Source organism: Syngnathus acus, chromosome 23, assembly GCF_901709675.1.
Source record: "Syngnathus acus chromosome 23, fSynAcu1.2, whole genome shotgun sequence".
In the NCBI taxonomy this organism is placed as follows: Eukaryota; Metazoa; Chordata; class Actinopteri; order Syngnathiformes; family Syngnathidae; genus Syngnathus; species Syngnathus acus.
The window spans coordinates 4,643,712-4,671,118 of NC_051107.1; the positions used below are offsets into that span (position 1 = coordinate 4,643,712).

General features: G+C 44.1%; 2 protein-coding genes across 25 annotated transcripts in view; both read right to left on the minus strand.

Moving 5' to 3' along the window:
- sox5 (SRY-box transcription factor 5) overlaps positions 1–658 on the minus strand; it is a 45,959-nt gene extending 45,301 nt beyond the window's left edge. For 5 of the 7 annotated variants that reach the window (XM_037243296.1, XM_037243298.1, XM_037243294.1 and 2 more), the window contains exon 1: positions 369–656. In XM_037243296.1, the coding sequence (XP_037099191.1) occupies positions 369–445 (77 nt within the window). In that variant the 5' untranslated portion in view covers positions 446–656. Of the gene's footprint in view, positions 1–368 lie in introns of all 7 variants that reach the window. The other 2 variants (XM_037243297.1, XM_037243300.1) reach the window with 2 other exon arrangements.
- LOC119117275 overlaps positions 1–27,407 on the minus strand; it is a 376,942-nt gene that overhangs the window by 281,278 nt on the left and 68,257 nt on the right. The window lies entirely within an intron of this gene.

Below are 27,407 nucleotides of genomic sequence, written 5' to 3' on the forward strand. Positions count from 1 at the left end.
ATGAGGAAAACAAGCGCATTGGACAATAGGATTACAACGTGGGATTAAGTGAAAAATAAACCCGCCGTGGGGTGGGGGGCGGTAACATGTTGAAAAATAACTTTTTTTTTTTTTGAAAAGTAACAACCACAGGAAAATGATCGTCGCGATAAGTGCGGGGAGATTTTAGAAGAAACGCACATGATGACCTAACAGGGGAAGTGAGATGTAAATAAAGTGATGAAAGTGGAGGCGAGGTGATAAGGATTTCTCAGTATTCACCTCACATTCATTCATTTCAAAATTTTCCACGCACAAGTTGACAACGTCCCGCCGCTCGGTCCTCGCACTCATCAGCCGGAAAAAGTGTGTGTGTGTGTTTTACGTACCTGTTACACTCCTGAGGTAGCTCAGGCTCAGTGAGCATGCTGGAGTAAGGGTCCGTCTCTCTCGACAGCAACAACATAAAAGAGTCCCCCAAAAAAATACTCGACTGACTGGACCGGGTTGGGTAGGTCTCCCCTCAGAACAAGACGGGACAGGAGTGATCCTTCACACACGCCGCCGATTCTCTCTTTCTGCGTACGACTGTGTGTGTGTTCCTCGCTCGCTCTACTCACACACTTTCAGACTGACACCCTCCCTCCTCCTCTCTTGCACTCTCTCTCTCTCTCTCTGGTTCTGTGCCGCTGTCCCTCCTCTTCTCCTCCCCTGGCTGTGGACTGCGAGATCCGGCTCTTAAAGGGCCAGCAGCCGAGGTAGACTCACTGCATCCACGAGGGAAAAGTCCGGAGGGATGGTTAGTTCCTCACATCCAACTCTCATGATGACAAAGTGGATGGTTGACAGATTAAAAAAAAAAAGCATCGTAGAGTCGTCAGCAAGATTCAAAGCGAGGTCAATAACACACATTCACTTCCTGTCGCATTTGCGGTGAGATTTTAATCTGCAAGCTGAGCGATTATTAGTGCAAGAGTGCAAAATGAAAAAAAAATAGCAATAGCATCGACGGTTGACAGGATGAGGTGAGGTGTCGTGATAAGATCACACCGGCCTCGAAAATATTTCTGGTGACGTAACTCCTCGAAACTTAAACACACTTTAGCAAATTAGCAGTTAGCGTCGGCTAAATAATGTCCAAGATCATCTATCAAAAATGTTTGTTTGTTCAAAGGCCCGGGAAAAAAAAAGAAAACAACGTCCTGTTTACATTCTGGCGAGCAATGAAAGTGTCACATGGTTTGTCGTGACGCAATTTGGGATGTTTTGATCATCAATCCGGGTCAAGACAGGTTCCAAACTGAGGACCAGCAACTGATTCGGACCTCGGGGAAACCGGCAGTCTTACAATCGACAGGTCCAGATTTTCTACTCGGGCAAACATCCCAAAAAAACGATTTCACGTTGTTTCTTCTTCTGAACGGGAATACAATTTGAATTTCTCAATAAAGAGGCCAATTAATTTTTCTTATAGGTGATGAAAAACACGTTTGGACCATAATAAGCCGTCTTCGTCTGAATGTGGTTATCCCTGTGGCAATAAAAAAAAATTAAGACTCCATCCATTTTCACGTCCAGGTTTAAGAATAGTGTGAATAGCCCGGTACGTTTTCCCACAACTTTGAAATAAAACACATCCGAGAACCGTCCTTTTTATTTCGATGCCTCCAGAATGAGTCAATTGATTCTTCTGTGTGCATTTCATTTGCTTATAAGCAGACAGCTGAACACTTTCAACACATGCCGGCCGGCCGGCCGCTCTCATGCATGAACGCACACACACACCTTAGCCCGTCAACACACACACCCATTGTGTCCTCAGGTGTGCGTACTGTACATGTTGTGTGTCAGGGGTGCACGCTGTTCTTTGCTTCTTTGTGCTGTCACTCACTATTAGTGGTGTGTGGTCTGCATGTCACACATACGGCCAATCCAGCTATTGTTCCAGCGAGTGGAGAGGAAAGCGGAGTTGACAGACTGCCACTTCTGTAATACTTAAACACACACACAAATGGGCGGAATGGGAGGGTGGGAAGCCAGTTTTGTCACTGTACACTTAAGTTTGGATTGCATAATGAAGTGTTGGAAAACAAGACCATTGGATTGGTGAAAAAAAATGGAGGTCAAGGTTCATATCATTGGGCAGCCATTATAACGCTCCAAAAAGTGGAAGATGAAAAATGAATGAGCACCTTACACATGGTTCCTAAAACCACCGAGTCCGACTTCCTCCCCACTCCACAGGCAATATGAAAATGCCAAAGTCAACAACAATCAGGTGCATTCGTTTTTCTATTTACTTAATCCAATTGACGGTCAAATGGGAAGAATACACTCCGCTCCGGAATAATTGAATCACATTCCAACACTAAACGGGGTATTGATTGGGAACGGCAGCTCTCCTTGACCCTGCAAAAAATAAATAAAAGCTGCGAAACAAATGATAACCTCATTTATGCATTAGTTTACATTAGAAGAGATTTTTCCATGATTGGGGAAATTCATTCATTCGATTTATATTTTAGTCGACTAAAAAGCACACACGGTCGGTTACAATGAAACCGTTGATAGGGGACGGGGACCCGAACAGCTGGAGCGCATTAGGGGCGCAGGGAGACGGCCCGTAAACAAACCTAGCTAACACTAGATCTCTTGCACACAAATGGGAAATGATCAGAAGGTTCTCTGGAGAATCTTGAAAATATTCGGAATGGGAAACTTTGTTTCACCAAAAACAGCGAGTTGGTTTACGACTAAAAATGCGGAGAAAATGAGTCAAGTCGTCACCTGATTTTTAAGAAAATAAATAACCTTATCGTTGGAAAAATACGGATGCTAAACTCGCCACTATTTGACAAATATGCAACAATTGCCGGTGGTGCGAACGCTTATCTCCATCCCAGCGTGACTTTTGATATCAATACCTCACTTTGAAGTAGCGGAAGAGCGAGCGGCGGGGGGGGGCGAGCACGTCCTGTGTGAAGTCGGTTTATCGTGGGTGGACAGTCGAGAGCCTCATGTGAAGGCATGAGTGGCGGGCTATTAAGATAGAGGCGCTATCTTTTAACGCCAGCGCACGGTTAATCCCGAAACGGGGGTCTCCGGACACTCATGGTCGTATTCACTAGCGCGCTAATCCTCTTGCTAACACTTCCAAATACGGTCATGCTAGCACCATAGACTCGTCGGCGCTAAGTGCAGTGCGAAAAGGGCTTATGGTGGACAAAACATTCTGCTGGGAAAAAAGTGACGACGAACTTGCACGGGAAATTAATTAACAATCTGCACGCTTTGTGCAAATCTTAACTCATTAGTAATTAGCCGGATTAGATTTTGTTGTTGTTGTTTTTCCCCCCGTCCGTCTCGTCTCGCTCTCTCCTTGAAAACATGAAGGCGGTTAATTAGGCTGCTTCTGGTGTCGTTTGTTGGTATTGTGCGGCTGGAGTAGACAATGCAAGAAGCGGCGGGGTTAACGGATAGACGACAACTGGAAAGTGAATGATTAACCGAGAAAAAATAAAAATACTACACAATTTGAATACAGCAGAGTATTTGATGTGCTAGCTTTTCATGATTAATATCTAAAATACAAATACCGGCGACCAATCCAGGGGCCTTTTATCGCATCGCTAACTAGCAAGCGCCGCAGCGGTAACCCTCAACAATGGCTTCCCCGATTGTCAGCGGCCTCCGTGAACGTTATGTAGATGTTCATCAACCCAATTGAAACGTACTTATGGAGTATCTTTTGTTTCGCTGTTTCCCCCCCTCGGAATCTCAAAGCTGTCAAGATGTTGCCTTTTTCAGTTTTGGTCTGAAAGGGGGGATTTGGCAACTTGCTTTTTTTTCTTTTTTTTTTTACATGTTTACGCACCAAATCTCAGCACTTTGTGTTTCCTCCACGTCAAAGCACAAGCTCAACCCTTGGATTGATGCGCCCTGGCAGTAGTGTACTTGCTCTCAGGGAATAGGACAACGCGTGCAGGAACAGGCGCAAAAAGAATCTGGAGTGAGAAGGGAAATCTTTTGCTGATTTTCTACACGGGCTTTGTGGTCCTGGAAGGCTGTTTAGATGTTTTTTTTGAAGACTGTTGGGTGAGAACAAGAGAGAAGAGATTGCGCTATCCACTGCCTGGGGGCTCGGCTGAGCCGACGCGTTTTTAAGCCGCCACTGTTCCTTGCCTAACAATAACGCCCACTAGTTTTAATTTAATTCTGTCATCTTTTAAATAATCCACTTCCATTTTCTTCTATGTCACAGATGGAAGAAAATCTAATCTTATCGCATCCACGCAAGAGTACCTCCTTCCTTCATCACCCCGCCCCCCCCCGATAGGGGACAATGTGCGCTTACTTGCTGTTGCAAGAATGCAGGAAGGAAAAATAAATAAGTTGCCAGACATCAATTTAAAAAACAAAAAGAGAAGTCGACTTACCTTTCGTAAAGATCCAAACATCACACAAGGCGGCTGCCCACGGTAAGCAGCATGTCGCCTACACCCACTCGCCATCATTACCCGAACACAAGTCAGCGCGTTCTGATGCTGTGGACGATATTTACATGGATATTTACATGAGGCCCGACGTCGCGCTCGGTCCGCATCCCTTTGACGCGTCCCACTTTGAGTCCCGACCATTAACCATCACCGCAGGTACACCCGTCCAGCAGGCCACCCGACGACGTTAGCCGCGTTTGGGGCTTTCATTTTTCACACCAGCGTGGATAATATCGTTCTTTCGGCCGTAAACAATTGCGAATATTTCAAATGGTTGCCGACTTGTGGAATCGGAATTAAAGTTTACGCTTGGGAGCAGCGTGAAGTCAGACAAATGGTATCAAGTGGAGTAACCCGAGGAGGAATGTTTGGTAATATAAATTAATCCGGTTGCTTGGACACAGCAGGGAAAGAATTTCCACGTTTGAGTGATTGATGTTAAACGTTTTATCTGTGGCTAATTATCCTTATTAGGGAGAAAAAAAATCAAGAATGGGCCAGCAAATTTTAAGATTTAGGTGATTCTAAGGAGTTTTTATTTGGGAATTTAGTCTTAAGCAAAAATAGAAATATAACAATAAAAATTGACAAAATTCCGTGTATATTTTTAGACTGCTGATTTTTTGCCACATTTTCTTTTTTTTGCTTCTTAGCCAAAAATTGAAAATTTTGTACGATTTTCTTTAAAATAAATCACACAAATAGATATATATATTTAATAATTTTAAAATTTCGCAAATTCTGGATAACTTAAAGCACCATAAAAACCTCCTACTATGACATATGTACTCTATTTACATTTTTGTATGACATTCTATGATTTCATATTACATGCCATATGTTGACGTGTTTAGTATGCGATGACACCATAGTTTATTTAAACATCAAAAATGCAATTGTGCATATTGTTGCCCTCCCCTCCCTTTTTTTTTTTTTTTGTTCTCACTGTGGGAACACACTGGCACACAGATGGTTAAGCCCACCCTTGTGATGAGTGGGCCGGGTGGGAGGTTGAGGGGGTTGGCGCCGCAGATGGCACAGAGGGCATCGCCAATCGGTCCCCGCGACCGCACAAACGTGCGTATCGAGAGCTATAATCGGTGCAGGAGGTGAGGAAGTGATAGAAGATGTGGAGGTGGGTGCGCATTGTGCGCCGCCGAGCACGCGTGAACGCCGTTGATCTGGTGTGTCACACAAAAGCCGCCGGATGCTCGCCGCCACCTCTGCCCACGCCGTGCCACAGCGAGAGGCACGACCGGGCCTGCCAGAGGGTCCTGGCAACGCCGTGCGTGCCACTCTAATTTCGTCTACCAAGGCGTTCTTTTGACACGGAGGCACAAATGCGGCACTTGGGGCGCACCTTTTTCACAGACGGAAAAAGACAATCCGCCAATACTGCTGATTTCGAAATCATCGTATTTTATAGGATTTCACAGGGAGTCTAGATTTAGAGTTGCACAGTTGTACCGCTTTGTGCAGGAACATACTCGGCAGAGGCAGAGAAGGTCCCCGACTGAGCTCCCGTAATAGTCGTCGTTCCCCCCAAAGCACAAAAAACATCGGAATATTGTCGTATGTTCTGTTTTTATGTATTCCTGCTGCGTAAAAGTAGCAGTGAGTGTTAGCTTAACACTGATGCTAATTTTTGTTAGCCTGTCATGTTTGCTAGCTGTTACGCGGGTGACTTATTTGTAATTGAGTTTTACTATCATACTAAATGTATCAGTTTAAAGATTTGTTTCAAATAATAATCAATTAGAGGCAATAAACAACACTGTCAAGCAAAAATACGACATCGATTAGTCTCTTTCGATCTGCTCCGTTTGCTAATCGTATGTTAGTCGTTAGCAACTGACAAATGGACTTTTTTTTTGTTTTCCAGGGATGGATATTCCAATAATTCCATCAAATCTTTTGATTGAAGTCCGTGCAGGAGAACAGGAAGTAAGCAATGTTTTTTTTTTTTCAAATTGTGTCTTTAATAAGTTTAAAATTTCATTTGATTTCCCAATATTGTGGATTTTGGGGGTGGGTCTGCAACATAAGACAATAAACCAGGTTCCACCAAACTCATAACTCACCTGCGTGGTGGCACACAAGCACAATACATGGAAAGCAGGTCATTGTGAAGGTGCGATTAGGACCTGACCCAAGCAAACAAAACACACACCGGTCCCCCCCCCCCTCCCCCTTCCTCTCTCATTAGGAAGACCCTACCATGAATCCCTAATGGATCAGCCTTTGATATGCAATGACGACTAATTCCCTCCCGTGTTCCGCTCTCGGCAGACAGCGCCGTCATTAGACCACCGCGCCATCTTCATCATTTAGCCCCGCCACAAGTTTTGAATCTTTACCTAAATTACTGCCCTCACTTGTCATGTAATTAGAACAATATTTACATAAAAATATTTGAAAGATGTATCATTAAAAAAAAGGCAATAAGGTGATGCCTAATTTGCTCGTGCCATTGTTTGTCTGCATAAGTTATTCTACCAAGTCATGAGGGAATAAAATTGTCAAATCGATGAGAAATACGGTATTATTTCGATTCAACTTATTCTTCGCGACCCACCTCCCACTTCCTCGCCGCTCTCTGTTTGTTATCAGTCTATTACTATGTCCACAGTCCATTCTGTGGCTATTAAACATGGTGAACGACCTCACCCCTGCTAACCCCTGCCCGCTAATGGCGCAAAAACACACTAAATGAAAGTCAGCTGGCCGGGGATGGCGCACCTCCCCCTTTTATTAGAATCCATTCTTACTCAGAAATCATTCGTAGACATAATGGAAGCGGGGTTGTACTTTTGTGAGTCATTAGAATACATTTTAAAAGTATATTTTAACCGTATTGAGTCAGAAGCAGCTGATGTGAAAAGGCTTGTTTCTTGGAGACGGAGGCCATTAAACGCTAGCGACCGTTTCCACGGTGACCACTTATCACCGGTTCATCAGTCAGTCACGGGTGAGAAGCAGAGGCTCCGGTCACCTGAAAAGAGCAAACTGATTGATCGATGACAACGAAACATTGGTTGGACTTTTGACTCTGGCAGGCTACTTAAGTTTCTTAAATCAAGAATTTTTGTTTTTGATCATGCTAATATTCATTACTACTTTAATGGGTAAGTACCGATACCAGGTATCGATACTGGTATCGACACTTAAATTGCTATCTTGGAATTTATTATTGGTTTTTGTGCGGGGTAATTTTTGGTATAAAAAGTGTTTTCTGCAATTTGTTGGAATATACAAATGTCGTTTTCCCTCAGAAATATTCCGTCGGCTATCTCGGTGAATTATGGGTAAGTACCGATACCAGGTATCGATACTGGTGGCGACACTTAAATTGCTATCTTGGAATTTATTATTGTTATTTTTGCGGGGGTAATTTTAGTTGTCAAAAGTATTTTCTGCAATTTTTTGGAATACACAAATGTGTCGTTTTCCCTCAGAAATATTCCGTCGGCTATCTCAGTGAATTATGTCAACTGAAATGTTTTATTGGTGCATGGCTGCCAGTGTTTACCCTGCAAATATATTTTGTTGTAAAATCGTCTAGTTAATGTGTTACTTGACTCGTGTACAATTTCCTTCTGAAGTCGAGAGCGGCGGTGATAAAACTTCCTATTGTAATCAGTAAAGCAAATCTGGCCATAAAATCGACTGTACAAATCGTGTATTGTATGACAGCACTTTTTTTTTTTAAAATAATGATACGTTGATTGGCAGCAACATGGCGCGATTGTATTAAAAGTCCCGTCGCTCGCTCGTCGCCGGCGATAATGAGGATGTTTTCTGTCCCGGGTTCAATCAGCGAGGCGAGCAGATGCACGGTGGCGTCGCAGATGTGCGCAATTGGAGTGACATCTGAAAGTAAAAACTCTCGAGCCTTCTTCGCCACGTCGCGAGCTCCTGTTTAGAAGCGATTTCCTGGCGGCGCCGACTCCGGGAGCGGGAAAAATCGTTGGCACGGGCCTCGGCTTTGAAGCGTTTTGGAGGGAGATGACATGCGAAATTAGGAGGGAAGATTGTCGCCCTCTCCACTTTGAGCATTAAACGTAGCGGAGGGGGGAGGGGCTGCCACCGAGGGGGCACGCCGCAGTCCCTCAACAACACAGATTACCTCGTCTGCGCCCGTTCAGAATCTGTTCGGATCTCCAGCCGTTTGATTAAAGTTTGCTTTTTGTTTTTCTTGACACGCAGGTACTTCACAACTTGGTCCCTTCCAACTTTTCAAACGCCAATCGGAATCAAAAAAAGAGCCAAGCCGTCCATTTGCCAATTTAAAAAAGTCGTCCCTACGCCAAGAAATCATTTGTTCGAGACAACAGCGATACAGTTGACAAAAATCTATCATTTGAACATATGGCACCATATCAGAGCCGCCATGTTTTTATTTTCCCCCCAGTTATTATTTATTTCCGTAATTATGGTATGGATGTATCAGGTGTTTTGGGCTGACGACGGCAGGAACCGCATCCAAAAAAAAAAGCTTGTGAGTTGTTCTAACAATACAGCGTTTGCGAGAAAAGATCATGTGGCATTAATAAAATTAAACGTAGGAGAAACAAATGGGGAAACTCCCCCCTCCCCTCCCGGACATCAATGCAAACGTATTCTTGCCCAACACGGGACTTCTTCTGGGAATCTCCCTCAAGCAAACAGTTTAAGTGCAAAGAACTTTGCGAGACAAAATGCAATTTCAAGAAAAAAAAAAAAAAAAAAGTGTTCATACTGTCAGAACTTAAATGTCAAAGAAAAGTGAATTAAGGACTTGAATGATTTTTCGTGATGCAGTCATTCTGAAACTGGAGATTCCCCGAATGACTTGTGAGAGGACTGGACTGGTCCCTATGTTTTTGACTAGCTTGGATCTGTTGAGAGCTCACCATCGGGCTTTTGAAAATGACCGCGAGGCTGATCTACAGGGAGTTATATTGTTGTGCCCACGGGAGCAGATGTCGCTGGCACTTACTCAATACTTTCTCTCTCCATATCCTTTTTCTGTTTCTCTCATTTCTGGCCAGATGGAGAGATGCTCCTCACTCGGGATCACAATGCTCGCGAGTCATGTGATCCACAAGCTCGCTGTCTCCTTCCTCTCTCTCTGCGTTTTTGCTTTTGTCTCTTTTTTTTGATCGGCAAGCGCTCGCTCCCTCTCTCGCTTTCTGCCGTGTCCTGACAAAGGCGGACAAAGGCCTTTCATTTTCTCCGGGCCTTGCTTGAGCTCTCTGTTTGTACTGTACCAAACTGGGCTCCGGTCGTCATTGTGTTCCCAGGAAAAAGTGTTCAGGGGCCCCAGGGGCCCTGCACTTGGAAAGTATTGGGGGGGGGGGGTTCCTCCGTGAGGTGGGGGGTTTTGTTTACAGCACGACGGGAAGAAGAAAGAACCAAAGCGACAAAGTATATTATTTCATTAAGTGCTTTGGAGCTCGCCAAGGGATTGAGGACTAAAACCTTGCGGCTCTGTGTGACAAGGGCACGACCTCCCACAACCTGGGAACTTCAGCCATGCATCTTGTCGCTTTCATGTGATAGCGGGAATACCCGAGGGGGGGGGGGCGGTTGGGGCTCAGTCAGTTTAAGCTTTTTAGTCAGGGCTCGATGAACAGAGGTGGCAAGATGGCGACAGGGTAGGTGAGGCGGGGATGGATGAGTTAAAGGGTGAGAGAGGGAGGGAGGGGGGGGGGGGTAAAGGGGAGGCACCGTTTGCCCAAAAAGGCTCGGAAAGACAGAATCGGGCATTGTCGCCCGGCTCGAGCTGGAGCCCATTCTGTTGATCTGCGCAGGATCCCGGAGAAAACAAAACTGCATTGTTCCCCGCAGATGGAAGCCAGTGTCTCCTGGGTAACAGCATTAATCTCCCCTTTTCTCCCGCTTCCTCTCTTGTCGGGCCCATAATCGGTGGGCTCCTTTCAGTAGCAGAAGCAGCCTCAAAGCCCGGGCTCCCTAACTAGCCTCCTAATTAGCTGCAATTACAATGAAGACAACATGATGAGATAATAGAAATTTGCAAAATAATGACATACCACGGGAAAATATTCCTCCTCCCCAAGCACTGATTTTTTTTTTTCCTTTCTCTCCGTGAGAGGCACAATAGAAAGCCGGGGCCCTTTTTCTGAAAGCGGGGAGCTCAGAAAAAAAAAGAAAATGGTGGCGTATTATGTGCCATAGAACCCTATTGTCTGCCTTCTGGTTGCTTCAATCAACAGGCCATTGTCTGGCTGCTTAAATCAAAATGACTCAAATACAAGCTCTGTAATGATGCCCTCTAAGCAGTGCATACTGAACAAAAAGGAAGAAGAGGGAGGCAAGAAAAAAAAAGAAAAAGCTGCAAAATAGTTCAGGCGAGATACCGGACAAATCATAAGAAATCCAACAGGAGGTCTTCTTAGATGAAATTCAGAGGGGGAAAAAAATCCAAGCGGCAGACAGTAACAGAAAGAAAGACGTGAGGGGAGGGAGAGGATGGAGGTAAACAGCAGGTGGTAGTCATGCACAGAGCAACATTTTAGCATCTGTGATTGGCAGCAGCGAGTCAAATGGCGGAACACGGGCGCCGTTGGGATTCGTACCTGATCTCTTTCTCATCTCTCAGTCTGTCGGATTGTAGGAAATGAATACCTTGGAACGACCGAATCATTTGGGAATCAATTGAGAATCGAACGGGAGTTGAATCACAACTCCAAAAGGGCCGATAGGTCACAGGCAACCCTTAAAACCAACTATGCCCCTCCCAAACGGAATCCCGCCGAGTAATTAGCGCGTGTCAGATAAGTTGACAAGCTCGTTAACGCGCCGCATCATCCGATACCGTCGCCTTTTGTTTTTATCTGCTTCGGAGAGGAAGTTAGCGGGCTAATTAGCATAATTACAAGTGCTGATTTATATGGCTGTAATTAGCAGAGATCGGGGTGGCGAGGAGATTCGCCGCGTAGAGAATTTATTAGTGTTTTGTAGAACTTGACGTTAGGTACCACGATAAGATTATTAGGATAGAACCGGTCCTTAACAGCGATTAGATGCGACGGAACGTGCGCGAAAAGCGACATCAAACGAAACACAAGTCGTCTCACGACTTGTCCTTAATTGCGGCAGACGTTCACAGTAGGCCGGCGAATTAGTCGCAGTTACCTCGCGTCACGACTGTAAAATCCCCGCGCCTGTACAAACACACACACGCAATGAACGGCGGATGACCTTAACACTTGTTAAGTGGTTGTGAGGTCAGATGAGGGTGAAAGTTCAATCCCGGGTTTGGAAAGAAGTCATTCGAGCCAATGAGAATCAGCGGAACGGTATGGACAGATCTCGACGTATTAACCGAGTGGCTGCATCCCACGCAAATTCACACGTGGCGTGTTTGTCGCGTTTTTCTACGTGTGAAGTAAGTCCCAGACTGGGTGCCTTAATCTAACATGGCGCATGCGACTCCCACCGGAGCTGTCTAATTAGACATCAGCGTCGGAGACGTGCCGTAATTACCTGACGGGGCTCGACGTGTTACACTTAACTAGTCTCCCTCTTGCGTGGCAGACCGCTCGGCTCACACCGCGTCTCGTGTTTGGCAACATATGCGCGTCGAGTAAGCGGCTCATTTGTCTCGTTCTCATCTCGTTTTATATTCTCTGAGACGGTCAAAGTTAAGCATGGTTGTCTTCAGATGTGTATACGGTCACATAGTGTTTTCAGTCGCTAGCGATAGCATTAGCCTGGCGGGAGTTCACCGAGCTGAATGTTTAACTCAATGACACAAAAGATAAGAAATGTACAGGTGTTACCTTTGATTCACATGGTGGCAGTGTTTGGAAGGGCATTATAGGAAATTATTATAGAAAGTAATTTTAGAACCGTATTTTTCGTACTATAAGGCGCACAGGATTTTAAAGCGAGGCTATAACGCGGGTTAGCGTACATCGTACATCGTAGGTGTAACGTATATCCCATATTGTTTTCCAATCTGGAGAATAAACGACAATATTTTCCACCGCTGTCCTTCAGCCTATACAACAATAACAGCTTAAGAGGTTAGAAAGTTAAAATCCCACAGCGGCAAAGTTGAAATATGACCGCTTATGGAAGCAGATAGAACGCTAATGGAATCATGAAGCAGCTTATCGTGTGAATGAGAACAATAATGAGGAGACAAAGCGGAGACAAATCCATTGTAAGTGAGGTGGAATTATGTCGGCTCAGTGGATTATAAAAAGGCCTTGATCCAGTGGGAGTTGGGAAAACATGGCTTCCATGCCCACTTATTTTCGCACAGGCGCGCAGATACAACGCAAATATGCGCGCCGAATGTCACAAACACGCTAATCCGCGCTAATATCGCCGCACGCGCGCGTACTCACATATGCATGACGTTACACAAGTAAAACGTGCGGACAGAGACGTCAGGCCCCGTGATAGCCACTCGCGCCGGCAGATAATTGAATTAATTCATCTGAGAAACAACTTCGCAGATTAGCGACTTAACTTTTCAATAATAAGAAAAAAGCCAGCCGAGCGAGATAATTGCATTTGTCTCAAATGAGGGCAGCCGTCGAAATGTATCGCGTATGTGCCGCGCGGCCGCCGTTTAAACCCGCGCACACATGCGTACGCTAACTCTGAGTGCTTAAAAGACATTTCCAGAGTTCCAAATCAAGAAAGCATCAATTTGGCATCCATCCCGAGGACAAATTAAATCAGATATTTCAAATTGTTTTCAGGGTGCAGTGAATTAGTAAATAGAATAATATCAACAGACTCGTTGAGAAAGGTACATGCTAGTGGAAAACAGTTAGCGTTAAACCGCTACATTGCGATGCTCAAGTTATATCACTTTTCCTCGTCATCATTTGATCGCATTAAACTCGCCGACTTCGAAAACGCAAAGATGTTTTGGTACGCTAGCTTGTTGTACGCTAACTTTTTTCACATACTGTTAGCATTAAGCTAGCAAATTCTCACTATGGCGTCTCTGTTGGTACAAAGCCTCTCATTCAAGGCCTGATGGTTTCTCTTATGTCAGACAGCGGTTGGCCTAAAATGGACAATGGCGGCACCGAAACAAAAGGCAGTTTATTAGGCCGGGTAGAGAGAGAGAACGAGAGAGGCAGACAGAAGAACGAGTGGCACTCTGGCATTCCATTGTGGCTGGACTCACATCTGGTGACCATGTGTGACCAGAGCAGCAGGGCTAATGATGGGCTTCCTGAGGCCAGCTCAATTAGGCCAGGCCTCTCCGGACTCCCAGAGAGCGAGCAAGATTTGGATGTTCACTCGGGTCTACTTTTGACATTTTATCCATAAGAGAGGCTAACTGTTGGCTCTGGTGGTCCACCGCCCAGTTCCGTCCAGTCACAGTGCTGACATGGCTTTTAATTTGCTCTGCACAGGAAGTTGCAAAAATCGGAAACCCCAAAGCGCTAAATTACTCCGAGCCATATGCAGAGGAGAAGACAATTGCTATTTAGGAGATCTTGATCTTAACATGAACATAATGGGTTCAACCTTCAACGATGTCCTCAAGGCAATATTTGTCCAGTTGCATTGTTGTGAGCAACAATAACGGAATTTACTAATCCGGCCTGACAAACTTTTCACCCCGAGGAGATTCATCCTGAAAACCCCCAAACCTGATAAACAACAAGAAGTCTGTGTGTCATAAAAGGCTTTATTGGGCACAATTATTCTCCTAATCATGTGTTTGCGGTCAGATGTTGACGATTAGCACAACACGGAGAGCCGCGCAATTATTTCATTCCAGGCGTTCTGATCAAGTCGAGGCTCACGAGATTATTTGACTGACAAACCAAAAATTAAATCAACTTTTATCACGTCATATATAAATATGGGGCATCTGTTGCCCCGCCCCCTTTTTTTTTTAAATACCAACACGTCTCTGCAACTATGAGTATCAATATTTATGATTTCTCCTTTGTTTTGGTCGCTATCAACAAATATTTCGCCCGCTCGGACGCCCGTTTGATTGATTTACGTCTTTTCGTCGTCGAAAAATAAAAACGCGTTAACCTTGAGCCGCCAAACAGCTTTCTGTCGGCGTCGGAGGAGATATTAAGACGGTGATTAAGTGAGATGGATGCCGCTTTAATTCCCTGACAAATAGAACGGCTCGTCGCTCTTGTTTAATCTTCCGTCTTCATTACGGAGCGGGACTCGAGAGGAAGGCCGCGGGAACAAAGGACGTCATCAAGGATGCGCTATTTACATGTTTTCTTATCCGAAATGGACTTCAATGGATGAGACCAAAATGCGGGGAAAAACATTTTTTGATGCTCAGGATTGAATTGCATTGTCGATACATTTTGCATTCCGCCGTTAGCATACAAGACCGCGTTGCGTTCAAGAGCGCTTGAACTGAAGCGGCGTTCTTGTGCGAGGTGTTTTTCTATTTTAATCCAAGGTCCTCGCGCTCTCACTATGAAATATAATCAACACAGTCATACAAAAGACAGCGTGCAATAGACACGGCCATTTTTTTTATTTTTTTTTATCCTACCCTCATTGTAACCTAAACTTGTCATTGGGGAAATGTTTTGAATATTCTTTTTCTTAGTTGAATAAAGGCCTATACAAGACTCACAATGAGAAAACGTGCATCTTAAAATTTAATTTCCAAGTATCTCACAAAAGCGGTTAAACAAAGAGGAGTTGTTGCCGGGCAATATTTACTTTAATAGCATGTACGTACGGCACCGCGTGTGCAAAAAAAATAATAAAACCAAGGCCAAGTAATTGAGAAAATATTCTACAACACGACAAAACATTTTATGTGTGAGCAAATCTACATATTGAGACGTATCAGCTCGTCTCATCTCAACGGCGCAGCACTAATATTAGTCCCGTTTTATTGTCTTACGGCTTCGCAGACGCTAATTAGCATTAGCATGTCCTTTATAGCTACTTTCCAATGGTTGCTTATGGGGATAAAACGGTCCCCAGCGTGTCACACCGACATTTTGACATATCTGTGCATGTCCAAGTGAGCCTAATTGCGTGTGTGTGGGTGTGAATATACATGCCAACGGTATGGGGGGGGGAAAAAAAAAAAATCATTCTTTTAATCTCGTGCATCTTTTGCCAACGTCTCGGCCTGGTGTCCCACTGCACAAAGAAAATAACTCCGGCGAGGGAAAGGGATGTTGTTTGACTCTCGTGGTGGCGTTAAAGTCTAGTCGTTAACCCGCCATCAAAGCGCGGCCGAGCTTTTTTCCGTATTCTGCCAACGGGCGTGCTTGATGTTTAGGTGTCAAATTGGTCAGTCCAACTTAGTGAGCTGCAAAGGAGAGAGGGAAGATGGGAGGGGGCAAGTGGAGGTAGACGGCCAGATGAATGCAGCCCCTGTTCCTTAAACACGTCCTGCGTAAACAGGAAGTCCAGCTGCATTCTGTCCCCCCCCCCTGTGAGTCCCTTTTACCGTGGATGGAAAGTCTCCTCCAGGGAAAAGGTAGACACTTTCAAACGTGCGCTTCCATCGTCAAGTTAGTTGGAAATCTGGACACGCAGAAACCCCCTCAGCGGGCCCTAATCCCCTTATTCCTTTAAGAGAGTGAGGGAGTAGAGCGGAGGAGAAAGGAAGCATTGTGACGGGAGACAGTGCAGTAAAAAGAGGAGCGTACAGTACCAAATTGAGGTCGTGGCAAGACAATGGCTGCCCTTCACTGGCTCATTCACGCGGGCTCGCTCCACACAGCTCTATCAAATGCCTCTTTCTTTTCTTCTTTGCCCTCTCTTCTCTTCTTTCTCTTTCTTCCCTGAGCCTTTCTTCTCGCAAAGGGAGGGGATAATGAAACGCCAGGCCGGCCCGGGCCACTCTGGTGCACCGCCGCCTTTCTCGATGGCCACCTTCGCATCATGCGCACCTTCTCCTCCCACTGCTGTTGTTGTTTTGTGCTGATGTTATGCGCAACAGGAAGTAGTTTAGGAGGAGCCCAGCTATTATCTAGTTAGTGTGTGTGTGTGTGTGTGTGTGCGCGTGTGTGGGTGTGTGTGTGTGTGTGTGTGTGTGTGTGTGTGTGTGTGTGTGTGTGTGTGTGGTGTGTGTGTGTGTGTGTGTGTGTGTGTGTGTGTGTGTGTGTGTGTGTGCGTGTGTGCGTGTGTGTGTGCGTGTGTGTGTGTGCGTGTGTGTCCCTTGGGTATGAAAGATACTGAGAAATAATCATGCTCTGTAGAAAGCAAGTTTGGGTGAATTAGAATGGGAAACATGAGTGAAGCTCTTTTGACCCACCTAATTAAAATAAATAAAATAAATAAAATAAATAAAATAAATAAAATAAATAAAATTCCACTAATCAAGGCAGTCTGGAGCCTTATTTTAAGGTATCAAGGACTGCTGGGAGCTGCCGATACCAGCCGCCGATATTTAAGGCAAAACAACACGAAATTATGATTTGTTTTAAAAAATTGCATAAAGTAGAATATTATGTAAAAAAAATTAAATGGGAGTAAAATGACATAAAGTTACCTATTGGATATGGGGGTGATTAAAAACCTGTTTCAGTTAACAACTCTTGCATGTTCAGCTGTTCCGGCCAAAAAAAGAAGAGCATGATTATGATAAAGGCTTGGCTTTGTTTGACAACAGATGTCTCATTTAGCAAGTCTCATATGGAGGACTGCTTGTGATGAACACGAACAATGGGGAGATTTGTGGAATTCACAGTATGACATAGAAATATCTGAGAATGCCTCGGCACATAAACAAAATTGAAGTGAAGCGAGCAGAAGCACCTCGGGGCTATCGGAGCCACAAAGGCTGGCGATCCGCAAACCTAATTTGCCTTGGCAAAACGAATCATTCCAAATTGATCGACTCGACCCAAGTGGTGGGCTTTAACCGATTTATCGGAAGACAGGGATTGGCATTGTTAAACGAAACAACAGAAAAATTGTCTTGCGACTCCAACCGAGCAGATTGGGACCTCACTTGCCCAAAGGCGGGAGCACATGATGATTTTAAGGTAATAATTATGTCCCGCTGGAAAAAGATTGTACTGATCTTTTAATGGTCAAGTGCTTTTCGGTGGAAGTCATGTCGATTCGCATACACAGTAACATTTGTGCCAACCGCAAAACGGTTTGAGCATGCGGATACGCACGTCCTCAAAATAGCGACCGTCTTACCGATCATCCGGCGTCAACATCCTCGGAATTTCTTTTCCGTCCACATTGATACTCGATATTTTTTTCCCGCCGATCCATCGATTTTTACAAAGCTACCATGGAACCAAAAGAAATGGACTTTTAAAATGGAAGGATTCAGTTGAAGCTAATTTAAAAGACTGAGGCGCTAACGCTAGCAGCAGTCAGGGGAAGCTAGACGCAAATCCGCCCGGCGACTCTCGTAATTACCCGTCACCTATGCGCGTACGGGACAACACTCGCGCTTGACCTAGCATGCGACAAAACACATCAATTACATAAAGGGACAAAAAGCCAACCCTCAAAGCTACCCTACCTGCGACTCTGATCCCCACGCTAGGCTCGTCTTCTTTTCCGCCTGCCGGTAATTACATGTGGGCCGACGGTGGGTTTCGGACCATTGTGTCCCCCCCCCCCACACACACACACACCCATGGGAATGTGGGATGGATGTGCATGGAGAGACCTTTCTGATTGGGGTTAACAGCAGCCTCATTTGCATGAAGAGATGGGGGCTTTCATTAGCGAGAGTAGCAAGGCCTCAGGTACACACACACACACGCTCGCACACTCCCAGGGCAAATTTTTTAACCTTTATGAAAACACACACACAGGAGCTTGTTTTTATTTATCTTTTTTTGTAGTTTATAAAAACAATCCTGTTACGGTAGTGCGTCACTCACACATTTCAATCAATTACTAGTGGAAAATTATATTGAGTATTTGGGGAGGAAATTTGGGGGGGGCAGTGCCCCTGCAACCCACACTTTAGCACCGCTTGTGGAATTTACAAATATTGACTTTTTTTTACTCCCAGCTTGCTTCGTGAAACTAACAGCAACTCCAAAATCAACAATCTGTTATTCATCAAGACTTTGCCGAAACGTTCAAAAAGATTCCAATAAACATATTTTGCCGAGCGTGTCGTGGAAGCAAACAGAACGAGGCCACGGCAGACAGCCCAGCTCCGATCTGAAATGGAGTCACGCGACAAAGTGGACACTTCGCTCAGTGACACCTACAAATACCCACACACACACACACACAATGTCCTGCGCTGTCATGTATAATTCAGCGTGTGGCCGTGGCGGGCAGATGCCTCATCCCCGGGGGGGGGTCCCATCGTGCCATTGCAAGGATGAAACATTTAACAGCACAAGACAAAAAAGAACACGCTCAACAAATAAACAAAAAGGCTTTCATGGCGAGAAGAAATTCTCAGAAAAGAATGCAAGCTTAAAGATACATTGACACCCATACAAATTAAGGCTCAGGTTTGATTAGCAACTGTACTTCTGAGTGTCTCCCATTTCTTTCCTCTTTTAGCTCAGCGCCAAGTTAGCATAGCCCAAACTGTTGGGCTGCAACCAAGACCAATAATTACAGCTTGTCAGAAAGAATTAATTGTCTCATTCCTCATAAAGACGTGTAAAAAATTACCATGTCATTATGAACGCCGTCGCTCTCTGGAGGCCCCGGCGAAAAGCAAATTTAATTTTCGGAAATTTCCCATTGCGACGGATAAATAAGGATTGTCTGCGAGGGGAGGGGGAGCGTATGTTCCTTATGGCTTTAGGTAGCGTAATGGCCGTCATAACATTTTGATGGGCTGCTATTGATAAGCATCAACGCGCCGGCGTGCACGCCGTTTTGGCGGACGCCAATTAAGATTGCGAGCGCGGCCATCATTTTTCTAAATTGATTTTTTACTGCTTTATTTGTAATCTCCCTTGTGTAAAAGCATTTGTGCAATCTAATTTTCATAGCCTTCCTGTCAGCCATCACTCAAATATACGTACGCTTGTAACAATTTCGTGTTGGCTGGCACAAAAACAAAAATAGCTCTTGTACCGGTGTTCCTAATATTGTGACACCCAAACGATTAGCTGGCTGTAAAAAAAAAAGAAAAAAAGCATGAAGTCATGCTTGATGGATATTTTTGATGCAATTTCTCTCAGCGGGATTTTGCTAGACGTCATTCAAACATGATGCAAGCGGAGTAAACATGACACGCGAGTCACTATCGCGCCAAAGGGGGAACTCCCGCGCAATGAAACAAGCGCACCCAAACACAGCTCATCGGGTGCGCCCTCTTTAATTCGACGGGGACTTTCCGTGCACGTTATACCGAATTCTGATCCTATCAAAAACTATCGGGTGGTGTCCACTCCTGGCCAGACCGGAAATAAAAAGCGATTATAAATATGAATGACCTCATAAAAGTCCTCCATAAGATTATGAAAAGCACTCAGACCACAAGGGGATGTTTGCTTGCCATCGAAAATTACGACATTTCTCTCGGTTTCGTCGCTTTGATCGTAATCAAATTGTTTGAAAGCATTTCCTCTTTGGCGGCTTATTGTGAAAACATGTTCGAATCAATTGTGACAGTCATGTTTCTTCAAATGTGTTCTGGTAGCAGTACGCAAAAGTAGACATGATGAATTTGACACCCCTGATATCAACCGAAACGAGACCCGAGACTTCCCAAAGTTGGTAATCGATTCAATAATCAATCCGGGGTTTTGATTTCTTCTGAGCTTTGAAATATTCCATTCTATGCCCCCCAGCCACCCATCCAGCCAAATCCGACTTAGCGCCGCCCCTGACAATTTCGGATCATGGCTTCGCTGACTTTTTATATCCGGTCCTGGGAAGTTCTACTCTCCACCTTCCCCCTAATTCTTCCGTCTATAAATACGGCCGTAAGAAAAGCTACGAGCAAACGTGCAAAACGACAGTCGACCAATGAGCAACAGTGGCGTATTGTGCCAGCCGAGCCAAAACACACTTCCACGGCCATTACTCCCCATGGAAACGGCGGAGCGTGTTGTGGCACACATGTGATGTTGATGTTGTTCCCGCGCAGTGGCTCGCCTTAGACAATAAGCTATTTCAGGGCCAAATCACTGACAAAAATCCATTTTTCCACCCCACTAAAAAAGATCAGGAACGGAGGGGAGGGCGAACGGCGGGGAGCAAAGCTGAAATCAAATAAACAGCCGGCGCGCATCTCCCTTGTCTCTTAAGCTGGATTTATCTCCGTATTTTGTCATCCTTCTAATTTATTCCCCGCAACCTGCTTACAATTACCGTCTTTTCAACAACTCGGGAGATTGCGTGGTATGAATTGTGCGGGGGGGGGGGGGGACTGGCATCAAGTGGAAAAGCTACTTTTTTTTTGTAGATGATCCACTTGATAGCAATTCATTTTCTCCCTGGGTTGTCGGCAAAAAAGAAGGCGATGTAGGACAACCGGGCGGGGATGGAGAGAGCGAGAGAGAGAGGAAGGGAGTGGGCTCATCATCTTTACTTGTGATTACAACACTTGGCAAGCTCTGCCCTGCTTGTTTGTCTGCCTTACAAATAGATTAGCGAACCTCGTTGTGTGCGGCTTCTCTTCAGATTACGGCTGATTTATAAATCGCGACGATCAGATTTGGTGTCGGAGGAGATGTAATTTGGGGACAACCCGCGCGGTGTTTTTTTTTTTTTTTCCCAAAGCGGAATGTTCGGGACTCATTTTACATGTCTCGTACTAAGGAAGTTTTAGGAGTCAGTCGGCGGTTAATCCACTGTTGTGTTCGATCATCTCGGGAATAAATAGAGGCAGAGGGGAGGGATTGGAAAGTGGAAGCTTGCAAATCCACTTATTGTCTTTCATCTCATCCAAACTTCATAAAAAGACCTGTCAATCTGAAACCGGATTTTGAAGTCGTTCACTACCAGTGGCGGATAGAGACGTCAGTTTAACTGAATGACTTAATAGTTGGCCGCGGAGACAAAAATAAAAAACAAGAAGTTGAGTTTTCTCTTTGGACTTATTTCGGCCGCGTTATCGACGAGATGATTGGGTTCACCTTATTTTGAGGTAGAATCGGGATTCAAAGTGCAACAGGGAACAAAAAGCGCAGGGTTTTAAGTCGTCGAGCCTGTCACTAGTTGCAACATTAGTTCCATTGGCTCTGCAAGAAGTGTTTTGTTTACCGCCGGAGTATTTGTTCCTCCTCAACAAATAATGCTCAAAGCCGAGCCTCCATTAAGCTCAACACAATGGCTTTCTCTGCTCGCAAACTCTTATGTGATGGAAATGTGTTTATGCTGCCTCCACAGTATCTCTTGATTGAAGAATGGCTGCTTTGAATGGACCTTTAGTTTCATTTTTTTATTTTTTTTTCCTCACAACGGCAAAATCAATGCACTCCGTTTTCCTCTCGCGGCGCCACGGGCTTCTTATGATCAAACGCCGCATCGTGTTCTGCCACGTCTGGTTCTGATGCGCGACACACAGTGCCGCTTTTGTCCTCTGATGATGCCATTCATTTGCACTTTGTTCGGGCGTAATAAAGGATGCTATTTTTAAGTCATTTTCTCATTGTGGCATGGTTATTCTTTGTCCGGGTGCATGTGATGCTTTTTGTTTTATGGATTTTAGTTCGGCCCTTTGAAATCAGCCTGTTAAGATCCATTTTGTGCTTTGTGCAAATTAGTAACAAGAACAAAAGTCTTATCAGTTGTCTGGAATGATCCGACGAAATATTTGGAAGGCTCATTATGAGGCTTAACCTGAAGTTGGTACGGGTAACGCTTAATCACTCTCCGAAGCGTCCGCTGAATCAAACTTTTTTCAGATGCCTGTTCTAAAAGCTGAACAGAAAAACATATCTGAATAATAGCTGCAAAAAAAATAGAACGAAAGGCTCTTGTGAATTTTGAGACACTTTGTATCAGATTATTATTATTATTATAATTATTATTATATTTATATTATTTATATTTATTATATTTGTATTATATCATTTTTTGTATATATATATTATTCTTGATTATTATTATATTTATATTTATATTTATTTAAGTTATAATATATAAATATTATTATTTATTATATTTGTATGATATCATTTTTTATATTTATATATTATTATTATCATTTTCTTGTTATGAGGTGTCGCACTGCATATTCTCAACCATGACCTGCATTCTATTATTTTCGTACACAAGAGGGGAAGTATATTGATACAAATAGAAATTTAAATGCACACATTGAGTGTTTGATTACGTGACAATCTAGCGGAAAGGTGTATTACCACACGGGATGCTGGGCTATAACATTAAGTGGATGGACGACAATTACCACGGGTCATCCAGGTACAGCCAAACGCCAGCTGTTAGACGGAATAAAAGTGCCTGTCGCAACCAACTAATAAAGTCCAGGGAGCGTGCACACAACAGAATAACAGAATCAAAATGGAAATTAGTTTATGCGGGATGCTCGCACACAAATCGTGACCTCCGAGTGGCCATCTGAAGGAATTTTTCCTTAGTGTAATTGATTGGATTACAGTGGGGAGACATAGAGGAAGGGTCTCGACCCGGACGTTCGGAAAGCTATTGTGGTTGCCCTCAGATGATTCAGATCAAAAGCTTTAATTCCGTTTCCGGGAAATTTTTGAGAACTTTCCCATCTGCTGCTATTGTCGGACTGTAACATCCGCAAAATGTCAGATATGTGTGAGTCTGTTAGGATATATATAAGCTAGCATTGGATGAGAATTGACGTTAGCCTAGCTAGCGCCGTTCGTTTGGTTTCTCGTCTTAAAACATACATCCCAGCAGTACCAGATTTCAGAAATAAATATAATAAAGGTCATTTTATCATCTTTTAACTATGTGGACCTTCAGTTGTGCCGAAAATGAAAAAGAATTGAGATGAACCGCCCTTGCTATTATTGCCACTTACGCTAGCTGCTACATGTTTAGCATTAATGTGACAGTCTAGCATGTTGCTGTTTTAATGACATAAAAAATAATAAAAACATCACTCAATGTATCTTGTTAAAAATGTAATTAAAAGTGTAAAATAATTTGCCTTTTCCTCCAAAGTGTTTCCAATGAGACCATTAAAGGTCCCCCGCCCTATGAAATATATATAAAATGCTGACACAGTCCGAATAAATGTGAAGCTTTGTGACATGTTTAAAGTGGAAAATATTTCATTTCCACTGAAACACAAACCAAAGCACTCCACACCCTTTTATAATTAGGGGAGTCGCTGCGTCCAGTCAAATTCATTTAACAGTGACATTATTGTTGTTCCACCTGTATCAAAAGGATTATGTCGAGTCTAATACCAACCATTATAAAAGCTTGAATGCGAGCTTGTCTTGGAAATAGTCTCGCGTGGGCAAAAAGCACCATTGAATCCTTGCAATAATGCCACATTTATTCATTGATTGACCTAATTAGTCTATGCTGGCTGACGCCGTATTCAATACATGATCATGTTAACAACAATACACATATTGTATGAGATAAAGGCTTTTGGAACATTGGACGGACAATGAGACGCCGGGTCCAAAGGTGTCACCGTGAACCACAGCGCTCGACAATCGTACAATGTGCGACATTGGACTATTATATTGTTTGTTACACGGACAAGGACACGTCTCGGTACCTTGACCTCTTCCACAGCGCCGGCCAGTTGCTATTCAAACCGAGAGCTCCTTTTTAAATGATGTCGCTACTTTTCTTTGGCAAGTCTAAATCAACCCGGTAATTAGAATTATATAAACAAGGACGAAGGAGTACAAATTCTATGCGGTCTTTGTGAAGTGGGAATGGGCGGCTTGCGTTGCTAATAGAAGTCAATAAGAACTCCAGATATGCGGCGGCTACGAAAACCTTGCGCGGGCCTTGAAACAAACATGCAAACATGTGACAAACTCATTTGACAAAAAAAAACATAATCTCATTATGGAATCTTTTCGAAGGCTCTCCGACAAAAATTGTATTGGAAAATGTATCGTGTTTTGAGTGTTTATATGGTAATTGGGGAAAATTAAGATAAGATTTCTCCACTGTATTTGTTGTTGACATTTTGACGGATGAAAATTTCATCCCATGTTGTGGCCTGACCAGATTGTGACATCACAAGCAGGCTAATTTACATAATAGCCCCCACCCCCCACATTTCGCAACACCCTGCAGTAAAGTGGCTCACTTGCGTAAGACACGAATGAAAGTTCAGTGGGCTCGTGAAAGATCCTTGGGGTATTCCAAGGAAAGCAAGTCAGATGGAATTTTCCCACTAGTAACCCCCGAGTCATTTTTATTTAATCATTAATCATTAAAACCAGTGATTTGTAATATTTATTTTGCTCAGCCAGAGAGAAGTCTGCTTTTTCTTCCTTTCCTCGATTATTTTTTTTTTACCATTAACACTGCCTCGCCAATTAGTGTCTTCTCAGCAGCCCACTTACGCACACACACGGTGACACCCCAGGGCCCCGCACAACCCAAACAGCATAATTAGACATCCCCTAAACAAAGCACACACTCTGTAATTACTCTGTAATGTTACATAGCACAGGGGACTAAACAAAGGCCATTTTCTTCCGGATCAATCAAGGCGCACACAAAACGCACCGGCATGCTTGTGTATGGCATTTCTATAGATTTTCACCCAAGTAGCGAAATTCTCCAGGGGCGTCGTGTCGATGAGTGGCCCGCATTGGTCTGTAAGCGTAGCACTTGAATGTCAGCGCTTGCCTTTGACCCCGACGGTAGAAAAACAAAAAAATAGCCCTTCGCTTTCTTTGCTCCACAAACAAATAGAATCTCATCAGATCTTCATCTCCAGAATGGAACATGACTAATTCCTTCAGATGTAAGCACGGATTCTTTCGCTTATACAATTGTTGACAGAACTATACCCAAAATTCCAAGCGACACCCCCTCCTCTGACCTCCTCACCCCCCCCCCCCCTCAATTTCTCTGCCTCCCAGTCAGTGCGGATGTTTCTCGAAGTCCAGCGGCACTAAATTAAATCTCTGTTCAAGGAGTGTGAAATCACATTAGATCTTAATCAGGAGCCATTGTGCTTATTTTATGATGGCTGTTAATTTTTTTTTTGTTGTGTTCAGTGTAAGTGGAACGACTTTTGGAATGGATTTTCACAGCGCAAATGAAAACTGCTTTTTTGGGATTCTGTTTCCTTCTTTTCCAGGGCTGATGTGGAAAAAATATATATTAAAAAAATAATCTTTTTTTTTTCTTTTATAAGAATTGTTTATTTTTATTTATTTTTATGATTTATTTGTGTCAATAAGAAGGCCGCAAACACCTGGTCCTGGCTGGCCATGTCTACGGTACCGTCTGTCAATTTTCATCGTTCTCGCCACCAAATGCGGTCAAAGCGAAGAACCGCCGGCAGACAAAAGGACACAGAAAAAAGTGAAATTATTGATTTGGTGTCAGCGTCAATTAGAGGGAAGAAAGCAGAAGAGCAGCACAGCGAGAGGTCGAGACTGAAAAGGACTGAAAAGAGCTGTTGCTACAAAGCTAAATGGAAAAAAGAACAACAGATTTATCTTCAGTGGAAAATAGAAAAGAAAATCTGATTTGAATGACAGCGTGGAAGAATATTGCGGCCTTTGCTGTCACTGTCGTGACTTTATTTATCGCAAGGAGGAAGCCGGTTGAATTCTTTGGAATAACAACTTGATTATATCGTTAGCTGTTTTTCTCCTCACGATTTATTCCGAGCTTGCCTTGAACGAGAGTCAGGTGGTTTGATAGTTAAAAAAAAAAAACATGATAGTCTATTTATTTGGATGTAGCAGATATTTTTTTTAGCCGTCACAAGCACTTGCAGACCGAGCCGCGGCCGAGCCTTTCATGCATGCATTATAAAAGCTCCACCTGAGTCAAATTGCGAGTGACAGATATTGAGGAAGCCAGGCGCCGTATCGATCTTCTCCTCAACAGTCACCGGCAAAGAAACGAAGAGTATGGCTGAGTAAATAACCTGCGATGAAGTGACGCGACATCTCCACGCACTCGGTAAAGGACGCAGGGAAATAAAAAATGAAAATGCAACAAGTCAGACTGGACGTAGCGGAGGGGGGGGGAACAACTGGTGCACATGTGTTGGAGGGCAGGGTGAGGATATTGTTATTTTTCACATGGAGGACATGACGTGTCACACATTGCAATCGCACACGCACAGTAAGACAAACACACACGCCGCGTGTCATTGCGCATTACCGCTTGCTTTCCGCCGCCGCCGCGTCCAGACAATGACAGGCAGGCAGTAGCGGCGGCATAATGAGAGCGAGCAGGGGCCTCCGCGAACACACACGCAAGTTCCACGTGCACACACACACCAACACAGAGGGCAGTCGGCTTCACTCCGTCCCCTAGCCTCTCAATTACCCAGCAGGCTTTTAGTGCCACTCCGCTCCACTACAGCAAATTACCCAGGGCCCTGTCTCACTTAGAGACCTGTGACTGTGTGTGTTTGAGTGTGTTGGTGGTGGCTGCTTGACAGAGAGCAAGCGGGAGAGTCACAGTGTGTGTGTGTGTTTGAGTGTGTAGTGCTAAAGTGAATGGCTTTGAAACAGTGGCTGCAGCCCCATCAGGAGTACATGAAACGCTAATAAAAGGGCTTGAATGCAACTGCCTTTTGGCTAATATTGTTGCACGAGTACGCGTGGTGCGCTCGTGAGTCACTTGGGTCAGTATCGGTGTGTTGGTACTAAAAAAAAAAAGCTTTATATTTCAGTAAATGAAAAGTTACAGCTAATGACTAAAAGAGAGCCCAAAAAATGGCGGTTTTGCTCTTTGATTATCAATTAATTGATTAAGGTGCGCACAGATTTGTGGTCGTCATGGCAACGACCCACTCTGGAGTCAAGGCTGCCCCCCTCGAAACTGAGCAATTCTTTGTCCCCCTAAAACTACCTGGACATTTTTTTGTCTGATTTGCTGCTGGTTCCG